The sequence below is a fragment of the Haemorhous mexicanus genome, chromosome 6 (assembly GCF_027477595.1).
Source record: "Haemorhous mexicanus isolate bHaeMex1 chromosome 6, bHaeMex1.pri, whole genome shotgun sequence".
Lineage (NCBI taxonomy): Eukaryota > Metazoa > Chordata > Aves > Passeriformes > Fringillidae > Haemorhous > Haemorhous mexicanus.
Window position 1 is genome coordinate 29,672,461 of NC_082346.1, and position 19,294 is coordinate 29,691,754.

A 19,294-nucleotide genomic window follows, 5' to 3' on the forward strand; every position below is an offset into this window, starting at 1 on the left:
AGAATAAGAGCATGTGTTATGTCAAGTTTTAAAGCCTTATTCCACTGTAAGGTCCAAATAAACAAGTACATCCAGTTCTGTTGTGTAAATACTGGTATTTTTTCATTACACAGTGTGTGGAACTTGTGGAGTAACTTTCCCTCACAGTATGGGTTGTACTATGACATGATGCACTGAGTACCTGGTGGCAACATCTGTACTTTACTCCTGTATCCCATTCTGAGCACATGCTTGATCTGTGTCTAACCTAACACAAAGTATTAAATCATACATCCAGACAGTGAAGTCTGGTAATATTGGCACAAAAGGCTTTCTCTACCCCAGATTTTCCATATTTATCTTGAAATAATTCTGTTAGTGCATGTTGAAAGTTAACAAATGGAATTTACTTTCTATACTAAGAACCTCACCGTAACTTGTGTTATATTCCCCAGCATCACTGACACAAAATACAATATCACTGAGACATAAAAAAAACTTTCAGTAAGAGGTAAAAGTAGAAGTGACTTTATACTTGCTGAAAAGGAAAGAGGAAAAGCTGATACGCCAAACCAGAATTCATCTAGTGAACATTCCTTTCTTCTTCCACTACTGAAAAAAACCTGAACTTCCACAAAACTGATTTTTTAAATGGTATCACAATGATTCTGTATACTTATTTACCTAGATATTTTACACTGCAGCTTAGAGTTTATATGTCTTTCTCATCCTGGCACCTTCAGTCTCCTTAGGAGAGTACAACCTTATGTTCATTGCACACACAGCTTTAGTTTAGGGCAGAAATAAACTGAAGCTTCACAACTTGAGCTTTCTCTGAAGAATCCGGATGAGGATGTTGCGCAATCTGTCACACAGTGGCATTACGATGCGTTTGTCACATTTGTCTCGTTTAACTACTACTCATGACAGAGAATGCCATTTACCAGGTCTAAAGGCACTCGTGACGTTCACTCTCCCTCTTCTCTGTATTTGCTACAAACAGAGCAAGCTTTGAATTTATTTAGATTTTGAAAACTTTTTGGTAAATGGTGATGCAGAAATGTATAGGGAGAACAGGGAAGTAATTTCTAAGGGTTGCAACCATCAAGTTGCAGAAAAAAGTAGGAAGATCGCAACCTGTAAGCATGCAAACCAAAACAGTCTCAGGCAAATTCAAGCAGAACATGAAATTAACATCTGAGTATGACACTTCAAGTTAAAAAAGAACATTTGGTGGTGTGTAGCGTAGTACCACAGGGATGAGAAAGAACATACTGGGATCACATCTAAATTTGCAGGCTTCTAGTCACCTGATAGAAGCAGGAGGTAGTTTTACACACACCCCCCCCACCCCCCTTAATTTGGGAACACTTGATTCAGTAAGCAGTGTTAAATACAATTGCATGCTGCATAAGACTCCAAAAGAATATCAACCCTTAAATCAAATATATACATTTTTAATATCTGAAATATTTACATGGTGGAACCTATACACGATCCCAATTGTTAAGAACAGTGTTTTCAAGTGTCCTCTCCAGATACAAACAACTAGTAACTCAAGGTCACAGTTATGTTTTCTGAACAGGTCAACCTGTATCCTTCAGTTAAATACAATACAGAGATACTGGAACACCTTTACTTAATTTGTTTGATATTAAGAATTTGTTTCAAAAATTAAAAATAACTTTGAGACCGTTTGCTCCCTGGAACACAGTCCTCCTGCAATCAAAACAGCTCACAGCACATTATAGATTTGACTTCTTACCCAGGTATGAGATAAAAAAAATGCAGTTTACAGTACATGTCATCATTTATACCATATCAGTCTATTTATAAAAAAAACATACAAACAAGGCAGGAAAATATTACCCTCTTTTTGTGGACAACAGACTGCAAACAGTAGAAAACAAAAGTCAGGGCTAGTTTAACAGTATGGATAAAAACAAGATTTCCACTGTGTTTGACAACTTAATGTTTTAGTTTACATGGTTGGTTTTTTTGGGTTTTTTTTTTTTTTTTAAGAGACAGCTACATCCAAACAGGGCTTTTTGTTTTGTTTCTAAATACTAAAAAAAAAAAAAAAAAAGTTTTTAAAAATAGTTTCTTCTTAAAAAAGCCATCTGATTATTTTGGAGACAGAAGGGATAGTAGGTAGGGCTAGAATGAAATCGAGCAGAAGAAAAAACCAAAAACCATTAGATAGCACTTACTGAATTTAGGTCCTGCTCTTGTTTTAACTGAGCAAATAAAAAACTTCCTGTGATTTGCACTTTCTGGGAAAGAAGCAGAACATCTGTAAGAGATTAGGTTCCCAGCTTCATTAGTAACTCTTAATGGGCAACAAAGTACCAAGATTACTACTGGTTCACATTAGAAAGAGAAGTCTGAAGGAACTCCTTTTCCAGTCAGATGAAGAGATCAAATGAACACACAAAGCTGTTCTGTGAAAACAGCTCAAGACACTTATTTTTAAATTGTATTTTCATCATTTCTTAAATAAAAAAGGGGAAGTATGCTCCCAAAAAAAGACTGATAAACTTGCAGTAAAATCCTTTGTCTTCATCTGTAACTGATATAGTTCCACATTAAGTGCAAATGTTTTGCAAAACACGGGATTTTTTTTTTCTTAATATTTACAAGGATCAGAGTAACATAACAAAATTACCAAAGAGCATGTACAGTAGCTGCAGCTTATAAAACATACCGGTAATTGTACCTCATGTATTATAAAGAGAACCAATGCAGGATTTGATAACTAATTGAGAAGGGTAAAAGGGGCCTCAGAGCAGAGGACAAAAAAATTCACATTTTCTACATAAAAAAATACAGGTCTCAAGTCTCTGAGAACAGAGAGAATTCAAAGTCTCTGAACAATGGGGGGGAAAAAAAAAGCCCAAAATTAAAATGGAACCCTAGAAGCAAGGAGAGTGCTTTATTTCACTAGGCCAATCTTCTTTGCTTCTGTCTCGTATATCAACAACCTCCACATTTTGACTATGAAAACTTCAGCTTCTTCATCTAGTACCTGTAGGAAATACACATTTTACAGATTATTTTTTAGGTTATGCATTCCAGTTATAAAGACTAATTGTAGATACATCAGAAAAAAATGGATATAGTGTAATACAAGTCCTTGAGAGAGGGACCGAATAAAACTGGTGAGTTTTTCTGTCCAGCATCAGTGACTTGACCAGGCTCCAACTACACACTTGAATAGTGCAGCGGGTGAGCACTCAGAGGTAGAAGCATCAGTAAACTAGTATCCAAACGTTGTTCGGGAAGAGGCAGAGAAATGGCAAGCTTGGAAACAATGTAAGAACAGGACATTCACATGTGGTATCTTCCCTTAAATTAACTCCCAATCTCTGCTCATTTTCATTTGGAACTTCCTTGGATATTTGTTAAAGAAACCCTCAAAGGATTTCTCTTCCCTGAACTTATTATATCGGCTTTTCTTGAATCTGTACAGATTTTTATAGTGCACAGCATCTCTCCAAAGTTCCCCAAGTCACCTATTAGTCACACCAAAACCAATCTACTATCTTGCACTATGCATGTGGTTCCTATCAACTTTGCCTCCAAGTTTCCTTACAGGAAGAGAATGGATTAGTTTTTATTCACCTTTCAATGTATGAAAACATGGTGGAACGGTAGCATTATTTTATACTGTTTCTCTCTTCCAAAACCAGGCAAAAAAGAGCTTTTACTTTTCTACAGAAAATCACCTTTTGCTCATTAATTAGGAAAAGACCCACTAAACCACAAATAAAATTCTATTCACAAGAACGAGAAGGAAGAAAATTATTTTTTCTGATACAGTTCTGTTATTGTTGATTTTGATATCTACTATTAGGGACAAAAAATTTTGTTCCACATTTTTGAGTACTGAGAAATTCTGAAGAGGGGTCAGTAATTTGTACCTAGGTGCTGTAATGGCAAAATAATGCCTGTGCTAGCATGATGTGCTTCATCATTTCTAACACATGTTTTCTGTTATGGACTCTTGCTATTTTATATAATTGACTTTTAGCTTCAGTAAAATGTAGAAGGTATTATCAGTTACAGAATTTCTGCTTACCATGGCAACATCATCCAGTATGCTCTGAGGCGAGCTGTGAGCCATAACCTGAGAGAAACAAATGTTTTTAGACTTAAAACTTAGAATAAACCCTATACACATTTTTGGACAAAATCCAGCTATGTCCAAGGAATTCTGAAAGCTGCATGTGCAAGAAGTATTTGCAGTTCAACAGGTTCCAGTAATAGTCATGGCAAAAATTAGTATTAAACTGCATCAGAATCCATCATAGTGAATCCTAGTTTATGGCCAACTACTGAGGAACAAGTTCCAGGAAGCTCTAGAGATTCACACGTTCCAGAATTTACTGTCTATTTTTATATCTCCAACTATGTTTTCTTAATTTAAAGAAAAAAATTGCCTTCCTTCAACAATAAGCTGCTAATGGAAGACAAAGGCAAAATTCTCCCTGTATCACTCCTCCTAACTGGATTTTTCATCTACCTGTTAAGTTTGTTTTTTTTTTTTTTCCCAGAACCAAATAAGTTGTCTTTCAATACTACAGAGTTTCATTTATTTACATACCCATATATAATGTAAGCATGGAAAACATTCAACTTCTGCTTTTGACTTTCTGCTAATCAACTGTGTCACAAAACTCTCAGGACTTGCTTTGCATATATATGGTAGCCCCAAGATGAACCAAGACAAGCCACTATAAACACAAGCACAGGAGTCACTGCTGCATTTTAAATAGGGAGCAGAACCCTAACTTCAGATAATGCAGAAGATACAAACCTTAGAGCAAACAAAGTCAACTAGTGTGGCTTCTTCTTCACCAATATATTCTATTATTTTCTTATTAATCCATGGTCTAATTCGACGTTCCATTAGTGTCTGGGAAAAAAACACAAAACCAAAATTAATAATTACCTTAAGCTTAACTCTATTGTAAAAACTGCCCAATAGGAATCCAGAAGACTCAAACAGCTATTTAGCAGAAGATACATTTTGCTATCAATGATACAACCCTTAGAGATTTGGCATCTGCCAAGTATTTCTGAGAGCCACTCAAACATTTTACAGTCTTTTTTCCTCCTTCCATAAAACTGCTCAGTAATTTGTAGAGGCAGATCGAGGCAAACCAAACAAAAATAAACAGCCATACTTCAGAATAAGGATTATGTATGAACAATGGAGGACTCAAGTTTGACTCCACTTGATGATGGTACTCAACCTTGGGGTCCCAGCAACCTTGCTTTTCTATTCAATTATGTTTACTTGGAAAAATTAAGCCTTTTCTGAAATGGTTAAATGAATCAACTTACTGAATCCACAATTGACCAGTCAAGAGGATAAGCAAAGAGCTCTGGTTTTGCTGTGGGTATCTTCTCAATGAGACTCTTAATGTGCTTGCGCTTTTCTTCTGTATTGACACTGCCTTTGATATTGCTTTTATCTTCTTCTCCATAATCCAGGGGAACAAGTTTCCTTTTCCGGGGCACATCGTCACTGTCTTCATCATCAAATTTATTGAAAACACTATCCACAGCAAGTTTCTTCCTTTTTACAGCATTGGGCTGATTAGGACTGTTGCAGGCACCTACAACCCAAAAGGCAGAGTAACATATTCATCAACTACAACTAGTTTGCTCTTCCCCCATTACTGAGGAATACTGCTTTGTATGTTACATAAATGTCTATCAATGCCTGGCATTGGCTTTTCATCTCTCAAACTCTGTTACAGAAGTGGTAACAGAGGTAAAGATCTTTAATGGAGAGTGTTCATGACTGACCCATCTGAAAAACAGGGTCTTCTTTCTCTGCCCTGAAACCAATTAGCACTCTCTCTGAGGGAGGACTACAGTCGAGCACCAACCTTAGCAAAGGCAGAGCACAGAGTGAAAGGTTTCAACGTGTAAGAAAAGCGTTTATCAGCCTAATACCATACAGTCTCTCATCACTCAAGACATAACAAAGTGTGAGCTCAAAGTGCAGCCCAGCATAAATTAATCAAAATAATAAACCTTCTGGAATAGAAAGGTTCTCAGTTCTGCTGCTCAGAAATAATTTTTTTAAAACAGCAGGAAATTGCTACTGTACTAAGGAATTCTAGGCTCAAACTTCACTCACAACTGTCATCAGTTTACTGTTATATCCTAACAGGAAAAAAAAAATCTAATTTTCTTTTTCTTGAAAAGGGTCTTAAGTAAACATAAGAACTACCTAGGTCTTAAATTTAACATATACTTACACCAATGAAAAGTAGCAATGAGTTTCAAAGAGATATTTACAGATATATTAAGGTGAAAAAGCATGTGAAAATAACCAATCCCAGCTCAGAACATTCCTACAAAAATTAGCCCTTGAACATGCCTGAACTTCCCTCCTTTTTTGGCCTCAAGGTTTTGGAAGAAGAGAGCTCTACGGATAGGTCAATTCAAGCACAGTATCTGGTTAACAACTACTTGATATAAATACATCAAACCATCTGACATATTTGGAAATCCATGTGGCTACTCAGCTGAACAATTTTTATTTTGATCCCATAAGGAATACTGAAATAAAACTTAAACTTGCCCAATTTGAGGCTGAGTCCAATTTTGGGCCGATGCTCCTCCAGTTGCTGTTGTTCAGGTGAATTTTCATGAGGGATAATGATGCCACAGGGAGATTCATCACCAGGTGTGTTAGGAGTTGCATTTCCACTAGCTGAAGAGACAGATGGAGCAGAACTGATGGGTCGTAAAGTTGGTTTAAGGCAGGGCTTTTGTTCGGGCTCCTCCTCCTCTTCCTCTGGCTCTTCTCTTTTTTCCTCCTTTTCTGCCTTGTCTTCCTCTTCCTCCTCAGATTCTGGCTCTTGTTTTATTTGTGGCTGCCTACGCCGCTCAGCCTCCTGCTCCATCTACAATGAAACAGACAATTAGCAAAAACAGAAGCTCTCTCAAAACCAGTACTCTTTGAAAAGAATCTAAAGATCCTCCTCTTTAGAAGGCTGTTAGTCAAGAAAAAGACCCATAACTACTGGCATTCTTGTAAGGAATCCTGATTAATTCAAATTCGTTTTCAACTCCATCAAATCTAGATGTTGATCTGGAAAGTTTTTTGTTTTCATGGCTCCTACTGCCTATCTGGACTTCTTTATAAGAAAAAGCATATAAAGATAATAGTAAATATCAGGTGTCTTACACAATTTTGCTCAATACAACCAGAATAAAAAGGACTCGTTTTCCTGTCAGACCAACAGCAACTCACCCGCTGGAGTTCTGCATCTGGATCTGGATGTCCTTCAGCCAGAAGACGCTGCCTAATTTCTTCTAATTCTTCCTTTTCCCTTTTCCTATCTCGTTCATCTGCTTCCATCTCTTTCTCCCTGTCTCTTAGTCGCTTCTGAAGAGCACTACCCCTATAAAAGATACGTATTTTTTACTGAGACAACATTTCAATGAGGGGCTTGTACCACAATATATTAAAAACTTCATGCAGATATATCCCCCACTAAATGAAAATAAGATTCATAAGAGCACCCGGAATCCTCTGTTTTTGTAACAGTAGAATCTTAAGATACCAGTTCTCTACCTTACTGTACAGAATCTACCCCACCAAATTAAACAGAAGTGGAGAATGTGGCTGCTGATCTCTTTGGAGAAAGAATTAAGTTTTATAGGTTTTTGGCCACAACCACTTTTGCTAAATTAGTTTTATGCAAATGTTAGTTAGTCCCATGCTGAAGGATGTTCCCAATCATTTACATTAACAAGCTTGTTCTTCATATTATTTACAGCTTCTTTGCTGGGAATTATTTACAGGCATGCTTGTTCCCTTCTCCCTCCTCCCAGCACCTTATTTTGACATTACACTGACCTCTGCCCTGCCTCACAAAAGTAAAGTCATGGGAATGAACAGCTACTCCCAAGCATTAACCAGCAGAAGTAAGGAGCTTCCCTTTTCACTCTGTCACTTATGAAGTGACACAAAAAAATTAGGTAATTATTGCCACATTAACCTTACTGTGCCACATTACCAGGCAAATATAAACTCCATAAGCCCCTGCCAACAAACACCACAACTGTGTTTCAAATTAACAATGGACCTTTTTTGGTTAGGAATACAAAGACATACCTGTAGTATTTTGGATCATCTCTGTCATCATCATAATCTTCTAAGAATTCTTTCAACCGTTTGGCTTCTTTTGCCTGCAAGGAATTGAAACATAAATAACAACTTCTGGTTTCCTTTCCAGGAGTTTAAAATTTATTAATATTATTAGCAAGTTAATTGTAAGTCTCCTCTGCTTTAAACTAAAAATACAGAGTTTTCCAAATAGAAAATGGAAAAGTTTTGGTATTGCATCCAGAGGGTCCACTGGTACTGTGTATATATATATATATGTATGTATATGTATATACATACATACATATATATATATATATATATATGCACACAGACACATACAGCCCCACCCACATATACATATATTTAATTGGTTTATTTTGTTTTACATTACAGATGAAGAGGATCAAAAGTTCCTTTTCTCCAAATCTTTTAAGTCTGCTACTGAGTACTTTACGATGGCAGCCTAGCTGTATTTTATCAGTACTGCTTTGTTTCAAGAGCTTTTTTTAAGACAGTCATGCACAGAAATAAATCTGATGGCTGCTCCTAGGATAAGCACCCTCCTGTTGTGGTACTGAAACAAACCATGTGGCACTAATGTACAGGCTAATGTGGTATTAATGTGCAGGCCTAACACTGTAGGGGGCGAGGGAGAAAGTGTCTCCTCTCTTTCTCCCCCTCTGAAAAAAGAGGCAAAATTCCCCGTTTGTCAAGGGAAATTAAATTAGGACGTTCTAACCTGTATTTAAGCAATATCCTTAAACCAGCAACAATACATTTCTGTGCTAATGACTTAGAGAAACAAATTATGATTATAGTTGTAATTTCAGCACAAAGTGAAACACTGTTTTCTATAACTGCAATCCACAGCCAGCATGCAGGAGGATTTGGAATGGAAAATATCATAAAGTCAATTTCAAACATTTTTTCCCCCCTCATTCATTTAGAAGGAAAACATTGATTTCACATGAAACAATGTATTTTATCATCTATTTCCCCTGTGTGTTTCTTTGCATATATGGCTTTGAAGCAATTTCTAACCCATTCGCTACTCTCAACATCTTCTCTCCTTCTCTGGGAATCTACAAAGTGAAATAACACCACTAAAACTTAGAATAACTTCTATAATGCTTTAGCACAAAACGATGAGATTACAGAATTATCTATCTTCCAAAGGTGTCTTTTCCAACAAAGCTTTCAAGTGTTTCATTGGTAACTGATAACTTCACATCTAATGAACTAAAGACAAGCATTTATTAAGTGCATAGATACATTAAAGAATATTGTATCATATCTCATAAAAGGTTTGCACACATGAGCAGGTTGGAAGTTAAAAAAACAGGTCTAGTTCTACCTAAATGACATGGAACACACAGTAGGTTTTGTCACAAATTTGACAGAAGTTACAAGTGTAATAGTACGTGATGATCAGACCACAGTACTTTGCAGCTGCCTACTTCTCACACTTCTGCCTTCATAAGACCAAACCACTAGGCTTTGTTTTTCAGACTTTAAATAGTACTCCCACTTACCAGACATCTTCTGTTTCAAGTCTATTAACTGGGGTTTTTTTTGGTATAAAAACACACGCGGCATTTATACAAAGTGAGAGTTCTATTACTATCCATAAATGTAACAGTAGAATACTCCATTCTAAATGGGACCAAGAGAACGAGGCAGGGAAAATTACAAGTCAAACTATAAGCCTTACCATTTCCCGTCTTCTTTCTTCTTCCCTCTCAGCCTCTTTTTCATATTCTCGACTTTTTTTTCGCTCTCTGATTTCCCAGTTTTTAAGACGCTGCAACAGAAGAAAATACACTTCAATCCTCAAGAACATTAAGAACAGCAGTACTACTTCAAAGTTAGTTTGAACTGCTGTTCCTAACTGTACTATAAATAATTTGCATCATTTTAATTCAAAACACCTGAATAAAAAGTCTGTTTTGACAGTGACAAACACATTCTGCCCCAGCTCGTGTACTCAAAAGATAAAAAACGTATTTAGGAAAAGAAGAATGATGTATGTTATACTAGAGAACTTGTTATCAACTCTCAGAGATTTTTTTTTTTATTTAAAGAATCTTAAAAATTCCAACCTACCTCTTGATATGCAGCTTCCTTTTCACGCAGTTTCCTCTCCAGTTTTCGTCGTTCGTAGGCATCTTCTTCATCTTCTTCTCGGTCTCTCTTCTTATCCTTTTCCCGCTCTCTTTCCCGTTCTCTTTCCCGCTCCCGTTCTCTTTCCCGTTCCCTCTCGCGTTCTCGTTCTCTTTCCCTCTCACGTTCTCGTTCTCTTTCCCGGTCTCTGCTTTTTTCCCTGAAGGAAGAAAAAAAACCCCGAAGTTCAGTAGAGAGCCTTCCTCTCCATTCAATCAAATGATTAACAGAGGTTATTTTTCTTCTGTAGTTGTAGAAGATGATTAGCTGGTACAGAAATGGCATAAAATCAATACTTACTGATGGGTATTCAAAAACCCACTAAAACTAATTGCTTGAACACTAACCATTAAATAGCAATATTTACAGAAACTAAGCATCAGCGTATAGCAATTTCTTATGAGACTGAGTTAGCAGTTCTGCACAGCCAAAATTACCAGAAATAAAGGGTATCCTTAACAAATCTTTCGTGTTCATGTGGCTTACAGACAATTTTAAAACTTCTGACAAGATGATTTAATGTGAAAGCAGCACTTGGAATATGATATGATATTAAGTACAGCTTGAAAGAGTAATCCCCTTGCTTTTACTAAAAAAACCCCACAATGAAAACAAAAACCCCAAACCAAACCAACTGAAACAAAACCCCCCAAAATCCAACCAAGAAGCCCGTCATGTAACAAAGGAAATGATAAAACCTGCTTAAGAAACACCACAAACATAGGATAACTTTAAGCAGGAATAAAGCTAATAATGAAAAATAGGAGACATTTGAGATAAAACCAGTATGCTTATATCATATTTGGAGAGCTGCTTACTGCATATTGCAGTTTTATATTCTTGTGCTGTGGGGGAAGTCAAGTATTCTCCCAGTCTGGATTTAATGCTGTTACTCTGATCTTCCACAAGGATCATTCTCTTTTGAATGGCAGCTGATCTACTGAACTATATGCATTTAGTAAACAGCACTAAGAAGAAGTGAAATAAATAGCAGCTGAAGTATATTTACCTTGATCTGCTCCGATCCTTGCGATCTGAACTCCTTTCACGATCTCTGTCCCGGTCTCTGTCTCGCTCGCGGTCTCTGTCTCGGTCCTTAGTTCGGTCACGGTCCCTATCTCGCTCCCGTTCACGCTCCCGTTCCTTCTCCTTCTCTCGTTCACGTTCCCTCTCTCTTTCACGCTCCCTCCTTTCTCGTTCACGCTCCCGTTCCCTTTCTCTTTCTCTGCGTTCTTTTTCAATTTCCTGTCTTTCTTTCTCCTTTTTGCCTTTTTCCTCCTCCAGTTTCTAAAAACCAACAAGAGAACTTTCATAGTTAATTTTGTAGTCACACAAACTGGATATTCCCGACGCAACACACAAGGCTGGTAATGGAAATACCAAAACCGCCACTAATTTTTAAATATTAAATAGGGTTTGGTGGGTATTTTTTGGAATTTTTAAGTATGAAATCAAAATGCAGCAATCACAAGAAGTTTTGTGCAAAAGCACAGATCTACACAGACCAGCAGCAATCTCCAACCTTAGCAGAGTAGGGCTGGCCTTGTATTATGAGCTGACTAAACTGCACATTCAGTGTGCACTACCAGTCATGACTCAGGTGGAACTCAAATTCCACTGGCCCTTTAAGCCAGTTGGGTACGAGTAAAGTGAACTTGCAGCTGATAAAATTACCTCTGTTCAATTAGGAAAATATATTTCAGTGGAATGCTTACTGGGACAGTGAGTTGTTTCCCAAAAAGTCTTGGCACACCAAAACCATCCTAGATGAAAACTTGGGTAAAGAAATATATCCACTTACACACGGTGCATGTGGTAAAACAGTGAAGAAAACTGCCACTTTTCCCCTTTTCCCTCCCTAAAAAAGTTCTAAGTGCTCACTGGTAAGAACTGGACTCTGCAGAATGGAATCTTAACTTCCACCACTGCAAGATGGAGACAGTTAAAAAAAGGTTGGAAATAGCTCTTTCGAAACACAGAAACTAAAGGTTACCTGCTACAGTTTACTAAAAATTGTACAAAATTGCCCCTTTTTTTCATATAGAAACAGTTCCTATGACCAGAATTCCTATAAGACAATAGAAAATACATCAACAGAACGATAGATAAATCCATCCTTGGAAGCAATTGTTATGTGTTCACTTACAGATGCTGTGCTAGGACATGGACCGCCAACACTGGATTAACCTTGCCTATTAGCTATGTTTCTGGGAGGAAGAGCAAGTACACGGTTCACAAATATACCAAATAACAACCAAATATACCAAATTTCAACCTGATGGATGCAAGAATACCACTTTTTGAACAAATATTGAGCAGAATAAACAGGTTTATCCCCTTTGGCTCCACGTTTACCATCACTGAAATGAAATTAAAAACTGGAACAATGAAACAGCATTTTCTCTGGTTTGTGTTTTTTTGTTCTTTTCTTTTAAACAAAGCATTTAAGACAACTTTAAAAAGCAATCTTACCTGATTAGTGTTCTTCTGCCATAGGCACGGGGACCAGAGAACCAACAAAGGATTACAGAAATAAAGCTAATTCACTAGTGATTAATGTATCCAGTGAAACTATGCTGCATTGATAACACAATACGGCAAACCCATGTTGGATACATTGAAATCACAAAGGAAAAAGGGACTAAAAATGGTAGGAATTGGTAGAAAACTGATGTGAGAAAAATAAAACTTAGATCCTGTAATACATACTGGGCTGAAAAACTAGTTTCTAAGGACTGTATTATCCAGGAGCTTTACAGTGTTAAACCTCAGTAGGGTCAAATTTTAAACTAGGTTGTCAACTTTTAAAAACAACTTACCTCAAATTTCATATACTTTTAAAGAAAGTTTACATACTGAAGTGGTTGATACTTACAGGTTATCTTAGATGTTCCAATAGAAATTTCTTTAGTTGAACTCCTGCTTTTTCTCCACTCTCAAAAAATATTTTTATGGTGAGATTTCTCAAGAGAGTGGGTTTCTTTCTTTTATTAAAAATATAGTCACAGAAGTGTAAATACACACGCACAAGTTTTGGTATATTAAAATCCTTTTCTTAAGTCCACTTCCTTAAAATCCAATAGAAAAAATAAACGGGTGTATTTTGTAATCAAAACAGTCAACTTCTGTAATCTAAATAAAAGGATCTGACAGGGTAATGGGATGGGAACAGTATCAGATAAACTGAAGTAATGAACAGAAATGAACAGGTAGAAGAATTATAAATCTTACCTTGAGCTCTCTTCAGACTCGTCCGTGCTGTAAATGGACGCCCCCTGCAATGCTGATACCCTGACAGTCTGTCGTTATCGTTTATAAACTCATACCAAAAACATGCAAAGGTTCACTGTGCTCACTAGCCCGCTGCTAAAGATTCAACAGCCCCTTTTAAACATATCCAATATACACAATGACTCTTCCAGTTGATTTTTGATGTTAAGAAATCCAAAATAGCCCCCCAAAAATACAAATCAAGGGCAGTGAAATGCCCAATAGCTTCTGAAACAGTGAAGCTTGGTTTTTTGTTTGTTTTGTTTGCAATTTAAAAAAAGTATTAGTTGTTTGCATTTTAGTATCAGTGACAACTTGGGGCTTGGAATTGAACATAATTCTACTGAAGTTTCACCACTAACCAGTTTCACATTCAATTGCTGAGCTTCTTCAGTTGACTTTTTCTAGATTTTTTTTCCCCAGGTTTCTATCTTGCAAAACTTTAGTCAAGAGAAAAACTGAAAACATGTACATACAATAACATGTAGTCACCTGTGTTCATATTGATACGGTTGCATGAAAACATGGTACCATCCCCAGTGACTGCATGTGGTAAAGCTGAACAACATGGGCACACTTCACCTTGCTGTAGCTTCAACATTTTCTTTAATGTTGATGTGGGGGTATTTTGAAAGAAAAGTATGTGCTCAAAAGAGCAGCTTGTTGATACTTCCTTAGGCCAAGGACCACTCCAATCTCGTTGGGGAAAAATTAATACCAACTTAAAGCTAAACATTAAAATAAGAACATCACATGCATAGCTATGCTCTCCGATCCACAAGTATCACTTTCCAAAGCAGAAACATTCATATTTGCACTAGCATTAGTGGAAACTTCTGTAAGTGGGGACCCTGGGGTGGGACTTGATGTGCACAAACATTTCCAAGCCAGTTACCCCTTTGCATATTTTTCTGAGGGGGCATCCATAAGTATAATAAAAAACAGAAACTCATACTTACATCCTATTCCATGTTACTTTCCAAGCTGTGAGTTTCATCTTGCATTAGTCACCATATGATCTCTATCATAATGGTGGGGGTCAATGAATAGATTAGCTTTATGGGAATTTACAGTTCTTCCATGCATCTAAAGTTTGGTAAGTCTGGTAACCACTGACCTAGTTTTAATCTTCCCCCACTCTTAACTTAGAACTATTAAAATAAAATACTTTAATTTAATTCACGTTTCATCTCTTCACAAATCTTGGATAATGTTACAAATCTACCTAGAGAAACACACTCAAGTGTATGTCTTATACTGCAGCCCCGTTTAGCCTTCACTTATAACTATATTGACTTAATGTATGTGTAGCAACTTAAGCTGCCTTTATTCATGCTGAAGTGAGAAGACTGAAAAGTACTCAGTAGCAATCAAAGTCTTAGCATAAAGACGTCACGGGCCACTTTAACGTGGCAACTGTCTTTTTCTGACTTGTAAAGAACTACATGTATATTAAACCTAATACAAACACAATTTTAAGTGATATTGCAATGTACTGCTAAATTTTTTAATAGTGGTTTTTTGGATTTTGAAAAAGCCTAATTTGTATCAAGCGCAAAAACAAGAATACTACCTTGTGTGTGTCTCTGAATTTACTGATCTCTCTTGATATCAGGTCTCTTTTGTCTTCCTCCATTTCTATAGCATTTATATCCTCCTAAAAAACAAGGGGGACAGGAGTAAAAGCATTAACAGCCATCTGTACAGACATAGGAGAACAAGAGAAAAGCTGAAGGTTAGAAGTTTTCAACCAGTCTTGCAAGAGATAAAAAAAGTCCTTCTGCAGTACCAAACCTGACAGTCTGATGTTAATGAGTGGAAAAAAAAAAAAAAATCAGATGGACAAGAGTCACAAATCTGGCAACTAGCAGTAAACATAGTTATTGTCAAAGCCTACAATGTAAACGAACCTTGGTGATGAGTGGATAAGGTATCAGTGGGGCCACTGGAAATCTGCGGAAAATCTGCGGAAAAATCCACGGAGATTTTTTTTTTTAAAAATTGATTGCACACTACTCTGAAAAACAATGTTTTGTATGTTTGTACTACAAAGCAAAATTGTATTGCTGTGACCTCATTTCTTCGATTCATCAAAGTTACAGAAGAACCTCGCTAATTCTCCCTTTGCTGAACTACTTAAAAACACATAGTGATGTCTCATGTTAGTAAGACTTCACTGAATTACAAGTGTACTACGGGATATTAGTACGCTATGGTAGCATCAGAAACAAGGCTAAGCTACACTTGCCAAAATAAATACATATATTTGCAGTGGGTATATCTTGATCTTATTTACTCGCTAATTCGCAGAATTTGGAAGATTTTCACCTGCTCTTATACTTAGTGCGAATTAGCGAGGTTCCCCCGTGCTTGAAATTGACAACCAGATTCCACTCACTCTCAGCTCCCCGCACACATTTTCAACTCCCCCACAGCAGTCATGCCTTCACCCAGAAGAACTAACAGCCTCTGCTGCTAACACCAGCGGGAGTCATCTCCACATCAAGCCCTTCAGGGGACAACAGCCCCAAAGCTGGTGAGTTTCCACAACCCTCCCCTCAACCGCCCCCACAATATATCTGCATCCACTTTCCCTTTCCCCCCCACCCTCAACAGTCTTTCTCTCCCCTCTCCTTTATGGACAAGAGAACAAGAAGCTAGTACCATCTCTTCACTCCCACCTCTATCCACACAGGCCAAAGATGGCAACTTCCAAGTTTCTTGTCTTCCTTCCCAGTATGGGAAGGATGATAGGGTGCAATTTCAACCCACAAGTGCTGCAAATTTTAAAAGAGCTCATTTGGCCACTTGACTGGCTCAGATTGGTAAAGTTCTACACAACACAGAGCTAAGAGAATATTGCTCTGTCACAAGGATATATGCAGCACAGCTCTTCATGACTGCAAAGGTCTCTTAGAATGTTTAACTACCTGGCATTACTCATGGCCATATATATATATATATTTACCCACAGGACAATACACATTGTAACAGTGCTTGCAACAAAAAAATACAGCTGATAGCATTAGACAGTGACTCATTTGCAAATTGTCATCAAAGAAAACATCTTCTCCCAAAGGGAGGGAGAAGAAAGAAAAAGAAATTCTCAGCTCAGCACTTTTATACCTCAGGTTGGCCATGACTAACAACATTGTGGGAAGATAGACTTGCTCCCTGAGGGAGATGTTTCTTGCACCACATTTAAACTCCACAAGCATTTGAAACTGCATTATTGCCTTGGAATAGGTACTTTGCAGAAGACTTAAGTGGGTAAAAATCTTGGCCAAACAATTTTCCAATATCTTTCATCTCTTTCCAATTCTCTTTCATATAAGTTGCAGAATGGTAGGTGGGAAAGCCCATTTTCCCATGGTTAGAAACTTTGCTGGAAAAGCTAAGTCTGAGTTTGCTTATCCTTGTTCCCCCTTCTCCATTTTGTTTTAATCCATAAAAAGGTCATTCACAGAAGCAGGTCTAAACCAGAACATTCATTCCTGCTTAACATGGTTTTTACCGCATTGCACAAGACAGGAAAGCTGGCTGACCAAATCCAGCCAAATTGAGACATGTTTAAAAGTGATTTTGTAAGGCAGGAAGATTACAATGTGCCTTTCATCCCCGAAGGATCCCTTCAAGGACATACACAACTAATGAAGTGCTTCCACATATGGGTAGACAGTTGCAACCAGGTGGATCAAGGCACACTACAAGAATGCATTCTAGAAGCAGAGAGAAGTATTTTGTCAAAAACTACCAAATTTGTGGCATTACAATAGCACCCTGGCATCTTTCACTGGAAGTGGATGGTATGCAGGAACTCTTTACAGTTGTTTTTTAAGTTCTTATCTGAAAAACCCTATATGCACATACAGATTAAACTGCACTAAATTCAGTATTTCCACCTTCGGAGGGATGAAAGGTTGGTTCAGTCCTGCCCAGATTCAAACCTGTTGTTCCAGGAAGTTTATGTGCTTAAGCCCCTAAACCATCCTGAAGGGATGGTGTCTATAACTGACTAGCTTTCAGCTCAAAAAGAAAAAAAAAAAGGAACTGCTGCTGACATCAACGCTTGTTGATTTGTTTTCTCATCAGAAGTTTAGGTTTAAAGTATTTGCACAAGGTTTGGCCATTATATAAAGGTGAGTTGAAGAAAAAAAAAAATCTGTTTTGTCCAAAATCAAAACACATACGTCCTCCTTCTTTTCCTTTTTCTTCTTCCTGGGGTGAGAGTCAGATTCCTGGGAGGGGGCATTGAGCTCGCTGGAATATTCTCGTATTAAGACTTCAATGGCCCCTTTAATTATCTGATCTCTTCTCTTCGTTTCCTCATCCAGTGCTTCGTCATCATCATTTGTTGTCTCTGGTCTGGAGTTCTAAGGAAAAACGGCAGAATAACAGGACTTAACAAACTGAGTGTAAGAGTTGTTTTATCAGAAGTTCACCTTTAATCATCGCATTCATGCCCCTACAGTATTTACTACAAAAAAGCAAAATCCCAAACAAACTAATTTTTAAAAAACATTAAAAAAAACCAAACAAAAAACCCAAACAACTCACCACATGAAAACCAAACCACCTACAAATACAATTATCAATTGCATTATATTAGTCAGATCTTTTCACACTGGTAATACCACAGTTTATTGCACAGTTTTATGGAATGGCTGCAGAGAGTAAGTGTAGGATTGTATAATAAAATGACATACTAAAATAGAACAGAAAAATGGTGATTAAGGCAGTAGACAGGAAAAGAGAGAGCACCCACACGCTCCCAGAAAGGCAATCACTATAGTGCAGCTCTTGGTCAAAAGTTTTGCCTTTTATGTTCCAAAACTTCAAGTCACTTCAACAGCAGTTCCTCCAAGCCTCCTACTTAAATGCCATGCAATACGAATGCCTACCTAGAACTTCCAAGCTGCAACTTCAAATTGGAGAACTATATTAAAGAAAGATCATTAGGGAAAACATTCCTTGCACAACAAACCATTTTAAAAATTATTGTTGATCAAGTACTTTGCAGTTCTTCATCTTTTTGCCCCATTCAACCTTGTAGGGAGGAAAAGGAACACAATGAAGTGCCTTTCCCTAAACATTGCATGAAAGCATAGAAAGATGATGTGCACACCAAGCAAGGTAGCCCACCTCTCGATCCCCTGAATCTTTTAGAAAAATGGAATCTCACCTGAGAATCCAGCTGAGTATCCCGTCAAACGATAGGTGGTGGGTGGAGTGAGGGGGAGGGAAGGGTCTGATGGAGCAGCAGCTAAGAATGAGGGGGAAGGGAGGATTCAGATGGAGCTGAAGAAGCTGCCAGGCCAAGGAGGAGTAGGCTGAAAAGAGCTAGAAGCTGGTGATAGGGGTGGAATTGAAGAGATCCAGGGAGAAGTGATCAGGGAGAGCAGCTAATAAGATAAAGGTTTCCTTGGTGTGTCTCTGTATGAAATCATGTTGTAGTTTATATATTTGATTTCTTAGTTCAAAATATTCAAGAAAATTGAAACTTTTGGATCCAAGCGGCACCAGCACACCAACAATGGTTTGAAAGGAATTGCAAGCAGTTTGATTACAATGCACTTCATCAATACTCCACAGCAATTCACAGCCTTTCTTTGCACCACCACAAAAAAAGAGCAAGAAACCTGGCAAATCCAATAAAACCCAACAAAAACCATGGAGTTAATCTCATTCTACCATACAGTTGCCTTCACCAAAGCCACACACAGTACACGCTGATGTATTACCATCAATCCC

At 37.5% G+C, this 19,294-nt stretch overlaps 1 protein-coding gene across 2 annotated transcripts in view; it reads right to left on the minus strand.

Annotated features, from left to right (window-relative positions):
* Positions 1-1,420: 1,420 nt before the first annotated feature.
* The window catches only part of RBM25 (RNA binding motif protein 25), a 32,445-nt gene continuing 14,571 nt past the window's right edge, over positions 1,421-19,294 (minus strand). Inside the window, exons 7-19 of one of the 2 annotated variants that reach the window (XM_059849613.1) lie at positions 17,734-17,916; positions 15,454-15,507; positions 15,117-15,200; positions 11,283-11,560; positions 10,217-10,433; positions 9,825-9,914; positions 8,120-8,193; positions 7,253-7,403; positions 6,578-6,902; positions 5,326-5,600; positions 4,796-4,894; positions 4,058-4,105; positions 1,421-3,004 (exon numbers count right to left, since the gene is read on the minus strand). In XM_059849613.1, coding sequence (XP_059705596.1) covers positions 2,912-3,004; positions 4,058-4,105; positions 4,796-4,894; positions 5,326-5,600; positions 6,578-6,902; positions 7,253-7,403; positions 8,120-8,193; positions 9,825-9,914; positions 10,217-10,433; positions 11,283-11,560; positions 15,117-15,200; positions 15,454-15,507; positions 17,734-17,916 — 1,971 coding nt within the window. In that variant the 3' untranslated portion in view covers positions 1,421-2,911. The remainder of the gene's footprint in view (positions 3,005-4,057; positions 4,106-4,795; positions 4,895-5,325; positions 5,601-6,577; positions 6,903-7,252; positions 7,404-8,119; positions 8,194-9,824; positions 9,915-10,216; positions 10,434-11,282; positions 11,561-15,116; positions 15,201-15,453; positions 15,508-17,733; positions 17,917-19,294) is intronic. The other variant, XM_059849614.1, reaches the window with a different exon arrangement.